Source organism: Gobius niger (assembly GCF_951799975.1).
Source record: "Gobius niger genome assembly, chromosome: 9".
Lineage (NCBI taxonomy): Eukaryota > Metazoa > Chordata > Actinopteri > Gobiiformes > Gobiidae > Gobius > Gobius niger.
In genome coordinates, this window is record NC_136860.1 from 1,305,946 (window position 1) to 1,323,477 (window position 17,532).

General features: G+C 49.4%; 1 protein-coding gene across 1 annotated transcript in view; it reads right to left on the reverse strand.

Moving 5' to 3' along the window:
* Positions 1 to 654: 654 nt before the first annotated feature.
* The window catches only part of parp9 (poly(ADP-ribose) polymerase family member 9), a gene marked incomplete at its 5' end in the record, with an annotated part of 18,848 nt that continues 1,970 nt past the window's right edge, over positions 655 to 17,532 (reverse strand). Inside the window, 10 exons of the mRNA XM_079563734.1 lie at positions 655 to 952; positions 2,509 to 2,668; positions 2,732 to 3,004; positions 10,556 to 10,749; positions 14,596 to 14,667; positions 14,738 to 14,834; positions 14,990 to 15,205; positions 15,450 to 15,665; positions 15,860 to 16,214; positions 17,405 to 17,530. Coding sequence (XP_079419860.1) covers positions 672 to 952; positions 2,509 to 2,668; positions 2,732 to 3,004; positions 10,556 to 10,749; positions 14,596 to 14,667; positions 14,738 to 14,834; positions 14,990 to 15,205; positions 15,450 to 15,665; positions 15,860 to 16,214; positions 17,405 to 17,530 — 1,990 coding nt within the window. The 3' untranslated portion in view covers positions 655 to 671. The remainder of the gene's footprint in view (positions 953 to 2,508; positions 2,669 to 2,731; positions 3,005 to 10,555; positions 10,750 to 14,595; positions 14,668 to 14,737; positions 14,835 to 14,989; positions 15,206 to 15,449; positions 15,666 to 15,859; positions 16,215 to 17,404; positions 17,531 to 17,532) is intronic.

Sequence of the window (17,532 nt, forward strand, 5' to 3'; positions counted from 1 at the left end):
TTGTGTTAAAACCTCTTCACCTCCAGTTCGACTTTACCCAAATCTAAAGCTTCTTGACCAGAGCTCAGACGTTAAATCACAAACTGTATCGTCTCCATCGGTTTCTGTTGAATAAACCTCAACAAACATTTGAACCTCTTCACCCACTGGTTCAGCTTTACCCAAATCTGAACAGAAATGAAAACGTGTGGGAAAAGCAGCTGTAACACAATCACACAGTGACAAAACAAACCAAAAACCCCTGCACGACTGAGAGCCGACACTCTCCCGTCGACAAACTTTTAGATTTGGGTAAAGCTGAACTGGAGAAAATGCTCTCGGTTCAGGCGGGAGTTAAGAGGTTAATGCAGTTAATAGGAATCACTGGCTCCGCCCCCACTGGTCATGTGACATCAACACATTCAAGAACCTGAAAACAAACTTTTTCTTACATGTTTTTGTTGCTAGTTTTTGTTGCATTTTCATCCTCATTTTGTGTGGCTTTTTTCAAGAAGCTTTTAGATTTGGGTAAAGCTGAGCTGGAGAAAATGAGCTCAGGTCAGAGGTTAATAATGATGTTCTCAGGTGGATACTTCAGGTCTATAACCCTGTAAAGTGACAGCAGGGGGCGCTGTGTGAGGGACAGTCATGTTTTAACCTCAGAGTCTGGTTCTTCTGGAATGTTCCTTCTCTCACACGGAGCTGCTGCAGGTGAGGATGAACCTGGGCAGCGCCTGGCGGTGGTCGAATATCACCGTGACTCCGGATCCTTCCACGGAGTCGTAGCGCGCCGTGGGATCCGCTCCGGAATCCAGTCCTGGAGCCAGGACCATCCCGGGTCGTCCTCGTCCACACCGGCCCTTTAAGACTTCAGCCACGAACACGTACAGGAACCGGTCTGAGCGCTCCGTCCACACGCCAAGAGCCGTGCGCACATCCGCCGCGAAATATAGACCCTCGCCGAGATCCGAATCTGAGGAGAGAGGTCACATGACTCATCAGAGACCTGAGTCTGAGGAGAGAGGTCACATGACTCATTAAAGACCTGAGTCTGAGGAGAGAGGTCACATGACTCACAGACCTGAGTCTGAGGAGAGAGGTCACATGACTCATTAAAGACCTGAGTCTGAGGAGAGAGGTCACATGACTCACAGACCTGAGTCTGAGGAGAGAGGTCACATGACTCATCAGAGACCTGAGTCTGAGGAGAGAGGTCACATGACTCATCACAGACCTGAGTCTGAGGAGAGAGGTCACATGACTCATCACAGACCTGAGTCTGAGGAGAGAGGTCACATGACTCATCACAGACCTGAGTCTGAGGAGAGAGGTCACATGACTCATTAAAGACCTGAGTCTGAGGAGAGAGGTCACATGACTCACAGACCTGAGTCTGAGGAGAGAGGTCACATGACTCATCAGAGACCTGAGTCTGAGGAGAGAGGTCACATGACTCATCACAGACCTGAGTCTGAGGAGAGAGGTCACATGACTCACAGACCTGAGTCTGAGGAGAGAGGTCACATGACTCATCACAGACCTGAGTCTGAGGAGAGAGGTCACATGACTCATCACAGACCTGAGTCTGAGGAGAGAGGTCACATGACTCATTAAAGACCTGAGTCTGAGGAGAGAGGTCACATGACTCAGAGACCTGAGTCTGAGGAGAGAGGTCACATGACTCATTAAAGACCTGAGTCTGAGGAGAGAGGTCACATGACTCATCACAGACCTGAGTCTGAGGAGAGAGGTCACATGACTCAGAGACCTGAGTCTGAGGAGAGAGGTCACATGACTCATCACAGACCTGAGTCTGAGGAGAGAGGTCACATGACTCATTAAAGACCTGAGTCTGAGGAGAGAGGTCACATGACTCATTATAGACCTGAGTCTGAGGAGAGAGGTCACATGACTCATCACAGACCTGAGTCTGAGGAGAGAGGTCACATGACTCATTAAAGACCTGAGTCTGAGGAGAGAGGTCACATGACTCAGAGACCTGAGTCTGAGGAGAGAGGTCACATGACTCAGAGACCTGAGTCTGAGGAGAGAGGTCACATGACTCAGAGACCTGAGTCTGAGGAGAGAGGTCACATGACTCATCAGAGACCTGAGTCTGAGGAGAGAGGTCACATGACTCATCACAGACCTGAGTCTGAGGAGAGAGGTCACATGACTCATCACAGACCTGAGTCTGAGGAGAGAGGTCACATGACTCATTAAAGACCTGAGTCTGAGGAGAGAGGTCACATGACTCATCACAGACCTGAGTCTGAGGAGAGAGGTCACATGACTCATTAAAGACCTGAGTCTGAGGAGAGAGGTCACATGACTCACAGACCTGAGTCTGAGGAGAGAGGTCACATGACTCATTATAGACCTGAGTCTGAGGAGAGAGGTCACATGACTCATCACAGACCTGAGTCTGAGGAGAGAGGTCACATGACTCATTAAAGACCTGAGTCTGAGGAGAGAGGTCGCCTATAGAGCACATTGTTGTTCAAAGACATAAAAATGAGAGTTTATTACCGTCGGGGGGAGCGCACTCCGGCCTGAATCCAACATGGCTGACCAGGTCACAGAACTGGGCCGGGACGAGCTGCAGCAGCTTGTCATCAGGAGGGAAGTACATCTGGGCCTTTCGGAGCTTAAAGAGTTTCTCCAGCGCCGGGTTTTCCACTCGCTCTGCCTGCAAACACGGGGGGGGGTCACTTCCTCTGCAGCTCCACAGCCTCAGATCTACACCTGTTACCTTCATCACGTGCAGTCCCTGTCTCTTCAGCTCCTTTATGAACGGTTGGACCTCCGGGTCAGACCTGGATACCGGGATCATCTCCATCTTCACTCTGGTCTTAGCTGCAAACTTCAGCTCCTCCACCTCCTCCTTCAGGAACTGCCTCTGCACTTTCTGAAGCATCAGCTGCAGCTTCAGAGCCGTCACCGCGATGTCCTCCGGTCTCTCCCCAAGAACCATCATCCCAGACCGGCCCCTGTCCAGGAACTCCTCCACCTGCACCGCCTCCACCTGAGCAACATCCAGCACAACAGGACGTTAGAGGAGCAATACATCATCCACAGCACTGGCCAGATCATCTGGAGTGTGTTCTGTGTCATGGCGTTTACCGGAGTGTGTTCTGTGTCAGGGCGTTTACCGGAGTGTGTTCTGTGTCGTTTACCGGAGTGTGTTCTGTGTCAGAGCGTTTACCGGAGTGTGTTCTGTGTCAGGGCGTTTACCGGAGTGTGTTCTGTGTCAGAGCGTTTACCGGAGTGTGTTCTGTGTCAGAGCGTTTACCGGAGTGTGTTCTGTGTCGTTTACCGGAGTGTGTTCTGTGGCGTTTACCGGAGTGTGTTCTGTGTCAGGGCGTTTACCGGAGTGTGTTCTGTGTCGTTTACCGGAGTGTGTTCTGTGTCGTTTACCGGAGTGTGTTCTGTGTCGTTTACCGGAGTGTGTTCTGTGTCGTTTACCGGAGTGTGTTCTGTGTCGTTTACCGGAGTGTGTTCTGTGTCGTTTACCGGAGTGTGCTCTGTGTCGTTTACCGGAGTGTGCTCTGTGTCGTTTACCGGAGTGTGTTCTGTGTCGTTTACCGGAGTGTGTTCTGTGTCGTTTACCGGAGTGTGTTCTGTGTCGTTTACCGGAGTGTGTTCTGTGTCGTTTACCGGCGTGTGTTCTGTGTCAGAGCGTTTACCGGAGTGTGTTCTGTGTCAGAGCGTTTACCGGAGTGTGTTCTGTGTCGTTTACCGGAGTGTGTTCTGTGTCAGAGCGTTTACCGGAGTGTGTTCTGTGTCAGAGCGTTTACCGGAGTGTGTTCTGTGTCGTTTACCGGAGTGTGTTCTGAGTCGTTTACCGGAGTGTGTTCTGTGTCGTTTACCGGAGTGTGTTCTGTGTCAGAGCGTTTACCGGAGTGTGTTCTGTGTCAGAGCGTTTACCGGAGTGTGTTCTGTGTCAGAGCGTTTACCGGAGTGTGTTCTGTGTCAGAGCGTTTACCGGAGTGTGTTCTGTGTCAGGGCGTTTACCGGAGTGTGTTCTGTGTCAGAGCGTTTACCGGAGTGTGTTCTGTGGCGTTTACCGGAGTGTGTTCTGAGTCGTTTACCGGAGTGTGTTCTGTGTCGTTTACCGGAGTGTGTTCTGTGTCAGAGCGTTTACCGGAGTGTGTTCTGTGTCAGGGCGTTTACCGGAGTGTGTTCTGTGTCAGAGCGTTTACCGGAGTGTGTTCTGTGTCAGGGCGTTTACCGGAGTGTGTTCTGTGTCAGAGCGTTTACCGGAGTGTGTTCTGTGTCAGAGCGTTTACCGGAGTGTGTTCTGTGTCAGAGCGTTTACCGGAGTGTGTTCTGTGTCAGGGCGTTTACCGGAGTGTGTTCTGTGTCAGAGCGTTTACCGGAGTGTGTTCTGTGTCAGAGCGTTTACCGGAGTGTGTTCTGTGTCAGAGCGTTTACCGGAGTGTGTTCTGTGTCAGAGCGTTTACCGGAGTGTGTTCTGTGTCGTTTACCGGAGTGTGTTCTGTGTCGTTTACCGGAGTGTGTTCTGAGTCGTTTACCGGAGTGTGTTCTGTGTCGTTTACCGGAGTGTGTTCTGAGTCGTTTACCGGAGTGTGTTCTGTGTCAGGGCGTTTACCGGAGTGTGTTCTGTGTCGTTTACCGGAGTGTGTTCTGTGTCGTTTACCGGAGTGTGTTCTGTGTCAGAGCGTTTACCGGAGTGTGTTCTGTGTCAGAGCGTTTACCGGAGTGTGTTCTGTGTCAGAGCGTTTACCGGAGTGTGTTCTGTGTCAGGGCGTTTACCGGAGTGTGTTCTGTGTCGTTTACCGGAGTGTGTTCTGTGTCAGAGCGTTTACCGGAGTGTGTTCTGTGTCAGAGCGTTTACCGGAGTGTGTTCTGTGTCAGGGCGTTTACCGGAGTGTGTTCTGTGTCAGAGCGTTTACCGGAGTGTGTTCTGTGTCGTTTACCGGAGTGTGTTCTGTGTCGTTTACCGGAGTGTGTTCTGTGTCGTTTACCGGAGTGTGTTCTGTGTCGTTTACCGGAGTGTGTTCTGTGTCGTTTACCGGAGTGTGTTCTGTGTCGTTTACCGGAGTGTGTTCTGTGTCGTTTACCGGAGTGTGTTCTGTGTCAGAGCGTTTACCGGAGTGTGTTCTGTGTCGTTTACCGGAGTGTGTTCTGTGTCGTTTACCGGAGTGTGTTCTGTGTCGTTTACCGGAGTGTGTTCTGTGTCAGAGCGTTTACCGGAGTGTTTTCTGTGTCAGGGCGTTTACCGGAGTGTGTTCTGTGTCAGAGCGTTTACCGGAGTGTGTTCTGTGTCAGAGCGTTTACCGGAGTGTGTTCTGTGTCAGAGCGTTTACCGGAGTGTGTTCTGTGTCGTTTACCGGAGTGTGTTCTGTGTCAGAGCGTTTACCGGAGTGTGTTCTGTGTCAGAGCGTTTACCGGAGTGTGTTCTGTGGCGTTTACCGGAGTGTGTTCTGTGTCGTTTACCGGAGTGTGTTCTGTGTCGTTTACCGGAGTGTGTTCTGTGTCGTTTACCGGAGTGTGTTCTGTGTCGTTTACCGGAGTGTGTTCTGTGTCGTTTACCGCAGTGTGTTCTGTGTCGTTTACCGGAGTGTGTTCTGTGTCGTTTACCGGAGTGTGTTCTGTGTCGTTTACCGGAGTGTGTTCTGTGTCGTTTACCGGAGTGTGTTCTGTGTCAGGGCGTTTACCGGAGTGTGTTCTGTGTCGTTTACCGGAGTGTGTTCTGTGTCAGAGCGTTTACCGGAGTGTGTTCTGTGTCGTTTACCGGAGTGTGTTCTGTGTCGTTTACCGGAGTGTGTTCTGTGTCGTTTACCGGAGTGTGTTCTGTGTCAGAGCGTTTACCGGAGTGTGTTCTGTGGCGTTTACCGGAGTGTGTTCTGTGTCAGAGCGTTTACCGGAGTGTTTTCTGTGTCAGGGCGTTTACCGGAGTGTGTTCTGTGTCAGGGCGTTTACCGGAGTGTGTTCTGTGTCAGAGCGTTTACCGGAGTGTGTTCTGTGTCGTTTACCGGAGTGTGTTCTGTGTCAGAGCGTTTACCGGAGTGTGTTCTGTGTCAGAGCGTTTACCGGAGTGTGTTCTGTGTCGTTTACCGGAGTGTGTTCTGTGTCAGGGCGTTTACCGGAGTGTGTTCTGTGGCGTTTACCGGAGTGTGTTCTGTGGCGTTTACCGGAGTGTGTTCTGTGTCAGAGCGTTTACCGGAGTGTGTTCTGTGGCGTTTACCGGAGTGTGTTCTGTGTCGTTTACCGGAGTGTGTTCTGTGTCGTTTACCGGAGTGTGTTCTGTGTCGTTTACCGGAGTGTGTTCTGTGTCGTTTACCGGAGTGTGTTCTGTGTCGTTTACCGGAGTGTGTTCTGTGTCGTTTACCGGAGTGTGTTCTGTGTCGTTTACCGGAGTGTGTTCTGTGTCAGAGCGTTTACCGGAGTGTGTTCTGTGTCGTTTACCGGAGTGTGTTCTGTGTCAGGGCGTTTACCGGAGTGTGTTCTGTGTCGTTTACCGGAGTGTCTTCTGTGTCAGAGCGTTTACCGGAGTGTGTTCTGTGTCAGGGCGTTTACCGGAGTGTGTTCTGTGTCAGAGCGTTTACCGGAGTGTGTTCTGTGTCAGAGCGTTTACCGGAGTGTGTTCTGTGTCAGGGCGTTTACCGGAGTGTGTTCTGTGTCGTTTACCGGAGTGTGTTCTGTGTCAGAGCGTTTACCGGAGTGTGTTCTGTGTCAGAGCGTTTACCGGAGTGTGTTCTGTGTCGTTTACCGGAGTGTGTTCTGTGTCAGGGCGTTTACCGGAGTGTGTTCTGTGTCGTTTACCGGAGTGTGTTCTGTGTCGTTTACCGGAGTGTGTTCTGTGTCAGAGCGTTTACCGGAGTGTGTTCTGTGTCGTTTACCGGAGTGTCTTCTGTGTCAGAGCGTTTACCGGAGTGTGTTCTGTGTCAGAGCGTTTACCGGTGTGTGTTCTGTGTCGTTTACCGGAGTGTGTTCTGTGTCAGGGCGTTTACCGGAGTGTGTTCTGTGTCGTTTACCGGAGTGTGTTCTGTGTCGTTTACCGGAGTGTGTTCTGTGTCGTTTACCGGAGTGTGTTCTGTGTCAGGGCGTTTACCGGAGTGTGTTCTGTGTCGTTTACCGGAGTGTGTTCTGTGTCAGAGCGTTTACCGGAGTGTGTTCTGTGTCGTTTACCGGAGTGTGTTCTGTGTCGTTTACCGGAGTGTGTTCTGTGTCGTTTACCGGAGTGTGTTCTGTGTCAGAGCGTTTACCGGAGTGTGTTCTGTGTCGTTTACCGGAGTGTGTTCTGTGGCGTTTACCGGAGTGTGTTCTGTGTCAGAGCGTTTACCGGAGTGTTTTCTGTGTCAGGGCGTTTACCGGAGTGTGTTCTGTGTCAGGGCGTTTACCGGAGTGTGTTCTGTGTCAGAGCGTTTACCGGAGTGTGTTCTGTGTCGTTTACCGGAGTGTGTTCTGTGTCAGGGCGTTTACCGGAGTGTGTTCTGTGTCAGAGCGTTTACCGGAGTGTGTTCTGTGTCGTTTACCGGAGTGTGTTCTGTGTCAGAGCGTTTACCGGAGTGTGTTCTGTGTCGTTTACCGGAGTGTGTTCTGTGTCAGGGCGTTTACCGGAGTGTGTTCTGTGTCAGGGCGTTTACCGGAGTGTGTTCTGTGTCAGGGCGTTTACCGGAGTGTGTTCTGTGTCAGAGCGTTTACCGGAGTGTGTTCTGTGTCGTTTACCGGAGTGTGTTCTGTGTCAGAGCGTTTACCGGAGTGTGTTCTGTGTCAGAGCGTTTACCGGAGTGTGTTCTGTGTCGTTTACCGGAGTGTGTTCTGTGTCAGGGCGTTTACCGGAGTGTGTTCTGTGTCGTTTACCGGAGTGTGTTCTGTGTCAGAGCGTTTACCGGAGTGTGTTCTGTGTCGTTTACCGGAGTGTGTTCTGTGTCGTTTACCGGAGTGTGTTCTGTGTCAGGGCGTTTACCGGAGTGTGTTCTGTGTCGTTTACCGGAGTGTGTTCTGTGTCAGAGCGTTTACCGGAGTGTGTTCTGTGTCGTTTACCGGAGTGTGTTCTGTGTCGTTTACCGGAGTGTGTTCTGTGTCGTTTACCGGAGTGTGTTCTGTGTCAGAGCGTTTACCGGAGTGTGTTCTGTGTCGTTTACCGGAGTGTGTTCTGTGGCGTTTACCGGAGTGTGTTCTGTGTCAGAGCGTTTACCGGAGTGTTTTCTGTGTCAGGGCGTTTACCGGAGTGTGTTCTGTGTCAGGGCGTTTACCGGAGTGTGTTCTGTGTCAGAGCGTTTACCGGAGTGTGTTCTGTGTCGTTTACCGGAGTGTGTTCTGTGTCAGGGCGTTTACCGGAGTGTGTTCTGTGTCAGAGCGTTTACCGGAGTGTGTTCTGTGTCGTTTACCGGAGTGTGTTCTGTGTCAGAGCGTTTACCGGAGTGTGTTCTGTGTCGTTTACCGGAGTGTGTTCTGTGTCAGGGCGTTTACCGGAGTGTGTTCTGTGTCAGGGCGTTTACCGGAGTGTGTTCTGTGTCAGGGCGTTTACCGGAGTGTGTTCTGTGTCAGAGCGTTTACCGGAGTGTGTTCTGTGTCGTTTACCGGAGTGTGTTCTGTGTCAGAGCGTTTACCGGAGTGTGTTCTGTGTCAGAGCGTTTACCGGAGTGTGTTCTGTGTCGTTTACCGGAGTGTGTTCTGTGTCAGGGCGTTTACCGGAGTGTGTTCTGTGTCGTTTACCGGAGTGTGTTCTGTGTCGTTTACCGGAGTGTGTTCTGTGTCGTTTACCGGAGTGTGTTCTGTGTCAGAGCGTTTACCGGAGTGTGTTCTGTGTCGTTTACCGGAGTGTGTTCTGTGTCAGAGCGTTTACCGGAGTGTTTTCTGTGTCGTTTACCGGAGTGTGTTCTGTGTCAGAGCGTTTACCGGAGTGTGTTCTGTGTCAGGGCGTTTACCGGAGTGTGTTCTGTGTCGTTTACCGGAGTGTGTTCTGTGTCAGGGCGTTTACCGGAGTGTGTTCTGTGTCGTTTACCGGAGTGTGTTCTGTGTCGTTTACCGGAGTGTGTTCTGTGTCAGAGCGTTTACCGGAGTGTGTTCTGTGTCGTTTACCGGAGTGTGTTCTGTGTCAGAGCGTTTACCGGAGTGTGTTCTGTGTCAGAGCGTTTACCGGTGTGTGTTCTGTGTCGTTTACCGGAGTGTGTTCTGTGTCAGGGCGTTTACCGGAGTGTGTTCTGTGTCGTTTACCGGAGTGTGTTCTGTGTCGTTTACCGGAGTGTGTTCTGTGTCGTTTACCGGAGTGTGTTCTGTGTCGTTTACCGGAGTGTGTTCTGTGTCGTTTACCGGAGTGTGTTCTGTGTCAGAGCGTTTACCGGAGTGTGTTCTGTGTCGTTTACCGGAGTGTGTTCTGTGTCGTTTACCGGAGTGTGTTCTGTGTCGTTTACCGGAGTGTGTTCTGTGTCAGAGCGTTTACCGGAGTGTGTTCTGTGTCGTTTACCGGAGTGTGTTCTGTGGCGTTTACCGGAGTGTGTTCTGTGTCGTTTACCGGAGTGTGTTCTGTGTCAGGGCGTTTACCGGAGTGTGTTCTGTGTCGTTTACCGGAGTGTGTTCTGTGTCAGGGCGTTTACCGGAGTGTGTTCTGTGTCGTTTACCGGAGTGTGTTCTGTGTCAGAGCGTTTACCGGAGTGTGTTCTGTGTCGTTTACCGGAGTGTGTTCTGTGTCAGAGCGTTTACCGGAGTGTGTTCTGTGTCGTTTACCGGAGTGTGTTCTGTGTCAGAGCGTTTACCGGAGTGTGTTCTGTGTCGTTTACCGGAGTGTGTTCTGTGTCGTTTACCGGAGTGTGTTCTGTGTCGTTTACCGGAGTGTGTTCTGTGGCGTTTACCGGAGTGTGTTCTGTGTCGTTTACCGGAGTGTGTTCTGTGTCAGAGCGTTTACCGGAGTGTGTTCTGTGTCAGGGCGTTTACCGGAGTGTGTTCTGTGTCGTTTACCGGAGTGTGTTCTGTGTCGTTTACCGGAGTGTGTTCTGTGTCGTTTACCGGAGTGTGTTCTGTGTCGTTTACCGGAGTGTGTTCTGTGTCGTTTACCGGAGTGTGTTCTGTGTCGTTTACCGGAGTGTGTTCTGTGTCAGGGCGTTTACCGGAGTGTGTTCTGTGTCAGAGCGTTTACCGGAGTGTGTTCTGTGTCAGAGCGTTTACCGGAGTGTGTTCTGTGTCAGGGCGTTTACCGGAGTGTGTTCTGTGTCAGAGCGTTTACCGGAGTGTGTTCTGTGTCAGGGCGTTTACCGGAGTGTGTTCTGTGTCAGAGCGTTTACCGGAGTGTGTTCTGTGTCAGAGCGTTTACCGGAGTGTGTTCTGTGTCAGAGCGTTTACCGGAGTGTTTTCTGTGTCAGGGCGTTTACCGGAGTGTGTTCTGTGTCAGAGCGTTTACCGGAGTGTGTTCTGTGTCAGAGCGTTTACCGGAGTGTGTTCTGTGTCAGGGCGTTTACCGGAGTGTGTTCTGTGTCAGGGCGTTTACCGGAGTGTGTTCTGTGTCGTTTACCGGAGTGTGTTCTGTGGCGTTTACCGGAGTGTGTTCTGTGTCGTTTACCGGAGTGTGTTCTGTGTCGTTTACCGGAGTGTGTTCTGTGTCGTTTACCGGAGTGTGCGACAGCTCCTCCAGCTCGCTCTCTCCCAGCAGCTGAGTGAAGTTGTTGTTGATGCAGACGGTGCTGTCGCGGTTGTGGAGAAACGTTTTGAGCCAGGCCTCAGCCTCGGCCAGACTCTGCTCCGACGGGCTCTGGAGGCGGAGACACGGCTCTGAGGGCGTCCTCTGAGGCTCCACCCCCCAACCTGGACAAAACACATCGCTCTCTGTACGTTCCTCTTTAAAAATGCACTCTTTATGAAAGACACACAAATATATTTAATATTCATAATCCATTAGAATCACATTTCTGATTTATGTCTGTGTAGGCTCTCAGTCATACAGGAGTTGTCCATCTTCAATGAAGGTTTTTGAGTCGCCGTCTGTACTCTGTAGTTGAAGTGTCGAACATTTCGCCTCTTCATCCAAAAGGCTTTGTCAGCAACACTAAGGTCCAGCCCAGATAAAGACCACAGGGAGGAGTTCAGTTTGGCTCCTCCCCTCTGTTAACAGTTACTCTCACCTGTGGGTAAACATCCCTGTAGTTCTAAGTCCTAACGACCTAAATCACCCCTGAGTTTCTGTCTGAACGGCCCTAATCTCAGCTGATCTCTGATACCTGCCTATTGATCGGTCCTGGACTGAGAGTCAGCCTCAATAACATTAGCATTAGCACTAGCATTAGCATGACAGAGCCCTCCAGAGGGTCAAGTGAAATCTGAGTCCACCATTCCTGTTAATGGATGGATTCTTCTTCACAAAAATGCTTCTTTGACTTCTCCTTCAAAAAATAGAAAAGTGAAAAGTGGGGCGTGCATAAGTATTCATACAGCATTTTCTGAGTGCATTAAATTTCCTTTATAACATTCCTAATGACTCCAGAATGTTCACACCTTGGCCTGGGCGGCATGGTAGCGCAGCGGTTAGTGCTCTCGCTTCACAGCTAGAAGGTCCGGGTTCGATTCCCACCAGGGACGGGGCCTTTCTGTGTGGAGTTTGCATGTTCTCCCTGTGTCTGCGTAGGTTTCCTCCGGGTACTCCGGTTTCCCCTACCACTAAAAACATGCACAATAGGCCAGGATGAATGATGTGTGTGAGTGAATGGTGGTGGTCAGAGGGTCTGTTGGCGCAGACGTGTGCAGTCGCGAAAGCGCCTCTGACAGTCTCCCCCAGGGGAAACTGAAGTTACAAACGTAGCTTTCCACCACCGAGTGTGGAGTGACTGTACAACTGTCTCATGTAAAGCGCTTTGTGACTATATGTCTGTGAAAGGCGCTATATAAATAAAGATCTTCTTCTTCTTCTTCTAACGGTTAAATAGAGGCACCTGTGTGTGATCTACTCTCAGTATAATTACAGCTGCTCTTTTAGGCCCTCAGAGCTGTGGTCGGAGTGTGTTGGTCACTAAACAACATCATGAAGGTCAAGGAGCACCAGAGAGGTCAGGGATAAAGCTGTGGAGAAGTTTAAAGCAGCCTTAAGTTATACAAAGATTTCCCAAGATTTAAACATCTCACGGAGCAACTGTTCAATCCATCATTCAGAAATGGAAAGAGTAAAGCACCACTGCCAACTTACCAAGACACGGCTGTTCACCTAAACTAACAAACTGAACAAGGAGACACTGGTCAGAAATACAACCATGTGCCCCAAGATAACTCTGGAGGAGCTGTGAAGTCCTGCCGCTGAGCTGGGGGAATCTGGACATGGGACAACTATAAGTCGTATCTACACAAATCTGGCCTTCATGGACGAGTGGAAGAAGAAAGACATTATTGAAAGGAGGCCATAAGAAATCCTGTTTGAAGTTTGTAGAAGTCATATGGAGGACACAGCTCCATGTGGAAGAAGGAGCTTTGGTCAGATGAGACAAACGTTATGTTTGGAGCAAACCTGACACTGCTCATGGTCCTGAGTGCACCATCCCCAGTGTCAGATATACGGGGGGGGGAGCATCATGCTGTGGGGCTGCTTTTCCTCAGCGGGGACTGGGGAGACTGTAAGAATAGTTGTGAAGATGGATGGAGCCAAATACAGAGACATTTTGGAGGAAAACCTGCTGGAGTCACAAGAGAACTGAGGCTGGGGCGGAGATTCACCTTCAGCAGGACAATGACCCTAAACACAAAGATAAATCTACAATGGAATGGTTCAATAAAAACATATTAATGTGTTAGAATGGCCCAGTAAAAGTCCTGACCTAAATCCTATTGAAAATCTGTGGAATAATGTGAAAACTGCTGTTCACAAACGCTCTCCTTCTAATGTGACAGAGCTTGAGTTGTTTTGTAAAGAGGAATGGGCTAAAATGTCAGTCTCTACATGTGCAAATCTTGTAGAGTCAAACCCCAAGAGACTTGTGCTGTTATTACAGCAAAAGGAGGTTCCACAAAGTATTCATTCACGCTGTATGAATACTTATGCACGCCCCACTTTCCACTTTTCTATTTTTTTGAAAAATAACAGAATCATGGATCATTTCGCTTTCACTTCACAGTTGTCTGTTACTTGTGAACATTCAGTAAAAAAATAAAAATAAAATCTTTATGTTTAGGGTTGTAAACATGACAAAATGTGCAAAAGTTCAAGGTGTATGAATACTTACGAGAGGCACTGTATATACAATTTTAACCTCTCTGTCCTCAAAGGAGTTTTGTTTTCCAATAGACAAAACCCTGAAAGAAAAACGCTGGTTTTAAGGAGGAGTAAGATCCACGAACAGGAAATGCAGACTTCCATTTCCCTTGTTTCTGCTGTACAGTAACCTCCTGCCCACTGGAGGGCACAGTTTCATGACTGAAACTCAGGGGGAAGTTAGGTTGAAAGGACTTTGAACTACAAACACTCTTAACTACAAAGATGTTGACCCACAGGTGAGAGGAACAGTAAATAGAGGGGAGGAGCCAAACTGAACCCCTCCCTGTGGTCTTTATCTAGTCTAAGGTAGTCTAAGTTTGGGCAATAATATATTGAATCATTTTGTAATTAGAGTAAATTCCCCTGGTTGCCCAAAGATTTGTTGCATCCTCGATATGTGAAGCAATATTGTCGTGCGACCCATATAGCACGAGGAACACACACAGAGAGGCGGACAGGAAACAGCCTAACTGAACTTCTTGTGATTGTACAGTCCCGAAAAAGCTGAATTTGCAGCCAATAACATCCAAATTAAAACTTCTTTCACTGACAGAGGGTTAGTATGAGTCCGTACGAGTCTAAAACTGTGGCTTTTGTGAATAAACGGGGAAATTTGGAAAATTGACGAATTTCAGGAGAAACTCTGACTGAGTCCAAAATGCTGCCAGGCAAAGAACTGTGGCGATTTTCACGGAGGATGGGCGGGCCACTTACAAGCCACTTTAAAGGCATTGTTGGCGCTAGTGGCTGCGTGTGCACCCCATTAGGTCCAGGTGTGGAATGTGCACGCGCGCCGGATTGGGTCCGTTCCAATCAGACAAAGTCTGTGAAAGATATGAGGCTTTGAAATTTGCTGAAAATGGCCTCTCAGTTGCGGCCTTGTCATGACCACGCCCAATAATATGATAAAAATGTATTTGATGATTTTGAAAGCCACATGGGTTTGGGACATGTTGGCCACATTTGGAGGCTTTCCATTGAAAACTCGGGGATCAGAGGCCAGAAGTTCACAAAGTATGATTTTGAAGGTTTGAGGTACGGGCCAAGATGGCCGACTTCCTGTAGCATTTAGGGCGGGGTCATAATATCATTTTTGACATGTCCTGACGTGGTCTATGTCCCCGGCCAATGTCACTTTTGTACCATGATTTTTTTTGCGACCGCTCCTCCATTGAGTCAATGTAAACTGCCTGTTTAAGGGGGCGCCACTGAGCCAACTTTTATTATTTTCTCTCGTGAACCCCCCCCAAAACTAGAGCTTGCGGAGCACTACATTTTGACCCCTGTTACTTGCGAATCGGTTCACGTTTGCTACGTGACTTCTTGCATTTTCGTCCCCCGTTATCGATATTAATTAGTCCCTCGTTGGACGCTGCGGGTCCGTTGCTCGGGCCTAATTAGACCTGGTTTCAGACCTTGTTCCGGAGCGGAGAGCGGTGCAGGTTTGTTGTTGACACTTTGAGCGGCTCCTGTAAAGCCTATGGAGACTGGGACACAGTGAAACACATGAGTCTGAGTCGTTTTGGCTTGAGGCGAGTGAAGACACTTTGAACTCACTGTGAGAAGACTCTGCCTGCTGCACCTGCTGCGCCTGCTGCGCCTGCTGCGCCTGCTGCACCAGCACTCGCACCGACTGCAGCTCCACCTCAAACGCCTGCATCACAATAATTACACAAATAGGGAACATTAAGACAAGCTCAATGGCCTCGACTATTTGTCACTCTGGTTTTGAATCATTCTGAATCATTGATGCCGAGCCATTTGTGGAATGACACATTGATAGCATTAATGGCCGCCTCCATGATTTACCTTAAACACTTCGGTGTCGTGCTGGAAGATGACAAAGTGCACCTCAAAGGGGACCGGGCACCCCCGGGAGAAGTCGCTGACCGCGGTGACCATGACCTGCGCCGCCTCATGGTTCTTGAAGCCCAGCGCTCCGGTGCCGATGGCGGGGAACGCGATGGAGCGATGCGGGGTTTTCACAGCCGCCATCAGACAGTCCTGCACCGACTGGAACAGGACCTGGGTCATCACACACAACGGACACGTTCTCAGTATCGCTGAAGCTGACTCAGACTCAGCATCACAGTAAGTATATAGTTGTACTGTAATGAGTCTTACTCGTGTCATTGTCACATTTCACTATGAACAGAATGTGCATTTAATCCTATTCATATTGCGCTGTATCATTTGAAATGTATATATTATATTGATAACGAGGTCAGCACACTTTTGGGCAGGTGTTTGTGCAGTAAAGGGAGGTCACCTGGTGAGAGCCCTCCCTGCTGTGGTCCGGGCAGAACGTGTGGTACACCTGTCGACACTGCAGGTGGTAGGAGCCTGTGATGAGGATGGAGTTGTAGGAATTGGCGTGTTTGATCTCCTCCTGCATTTTGCGGCCAGCTTTCATCAGTAACGCGTTGGACACTCGGCCCACGCTCAGGTCTCTGTTGGCGGACGCCGTGTTCACGATCACATCCATCTGGGAACAACACGCCATGTTTAAATACTGTTCAAATCCTTTAGATTAATCCATATTCTGTCAAAGCTAAAATTATTCTGTAAATGACGAAGAATTTTTGGTAAACGTGACCTTTGGGCGGAGCACAGTGTTGTTTTTTCTGTCTTTGTGTACATTTGGCCTGTAAATGCTGGTCCATTATACTCAATACAAACCTTCTGCTCCTCCAGGCGGCCCTTCCTCAGCAGCACTCGCACCAAACCCAGCTGGACTTCAGGAGGAGCATTCCCCTTGTTAGCTCCTCTGGTCTGGACTCCTGAGGCGGAGGGCTGGGGTTTGCCTCCTGAGGCGGAGGGCTGGGGTTTGCCTCCTGAGGCGGAGGGCTGGGGTTTACCTCCTCCTGAGGTGACCTGGCTGTAGGACGGAGGGGCAGAGCTGTGGGGGCTGCTTCCTGAAGCCCCTGTGTGGCTGAAGGACGAAGGCTGAGGCAGGAGCTTCTTACAGGCTCGCTCCATCTCCTTCACTGTGGGGTCATCGTTGTTCACCAGGAAAACCTCTTTGGGCTTAAACCTGAACCAGGACAGAACATTATCCTCATCAGTAAATATTACCATGTACTGCATGCATTCCAAACCAGAAAGTCTTTTTCACTTTCGGTTCTGATGACTTTTTTAGATATCGGCCTATATATATCGGCCGATATCTAAAAAAGTCATAAAGTAAACATAGTAAAGGTTTGGTTTGTAGGAAATTAAAACAAAGACGAGAAGGACAAAACTACTTAAAAAATGTATACTTTGACCACTGCAGGAAAAATCTATGTACTGGAAGCGTCTCGACTAAAATAAGAAAGCAGATTATATTTTTGCTCAGTCAGAAAAAGGAACTGACCTTTCGCAAAAGTCCCGCCCCTTAGCAACTGTTGGTAGCTCGGTGAAGAAGACGACTATAACACTGTCCTAACGTGGTTAGCACGATGGCCTCGAGTGCTCATTTACATGCACCGTCTCGACCAAATAAACCAATAAATCACGCGATGATAGTTTTAATTTAAATTTAAATGTTAAATAAAACACTTAAAAAGTAAAAGTTCAAAACTGTCGTTCTGTTTCATAAATTAAACATTTGTAACAATAAATCAATTCTAACAAACAAATAAACATACAGTATGTACTGTATTTGTATATGCACATCGTGATGTCACGCAGTGAGGAGAAAGTAGTGGCTTTTGTCCAAATCACCAACAGAATCAGTGACTATATAGTCACTATAGTGCGGGTCTGTGTAGTGAATGAGGGCTCAGGGACTAGGCTGGACATTCAGACACAGCCTGAGGCTGCAGTGGCTCTGTCTCCCCCGCAGCTCAGAGAGGAACATATTACTCATGACTGCCGTGTAAATAGCAGCAGCAGCTCATGGAACTCTTCAGTACCACAGACGGATGGTAAACGAGTATGAGCTTGGCTCTAAAGTTAACAGGTGCTGGTAATAGTTGTGTGGTCGGCTTTGGAAGAGGAGAAACAGGCCTCGCTCCATTAGTTTAAGTCAGGATTTCAGGGGGTGGCACTTGTAAGCCTTTTGCTTCAGCCCACTCCTTTTGAGCACTAACTGCTCAAATAAACTAAATTAAATAAACTAAGGATCCGGAGGATGTGGACGAGGGCCCTTTTGGGGCGGGGCTTTGCTAAAGGTCAGTTAAGGATCCAATAACTAACTTTTCCAGACTTGACTTGTCTCTGTGGAGTCGATGATGAACAAACCTGTGGGAGGTGTGGCTGCCGTAGAACGTCTGGACGGTGCTGACGATGGCGTCGGCGCTTTGGTCCACGGGGAAGTTAAAATCCCGGAGCTGATGGCGGAATGGCGACCGTGTTGAACTGATGCTTCT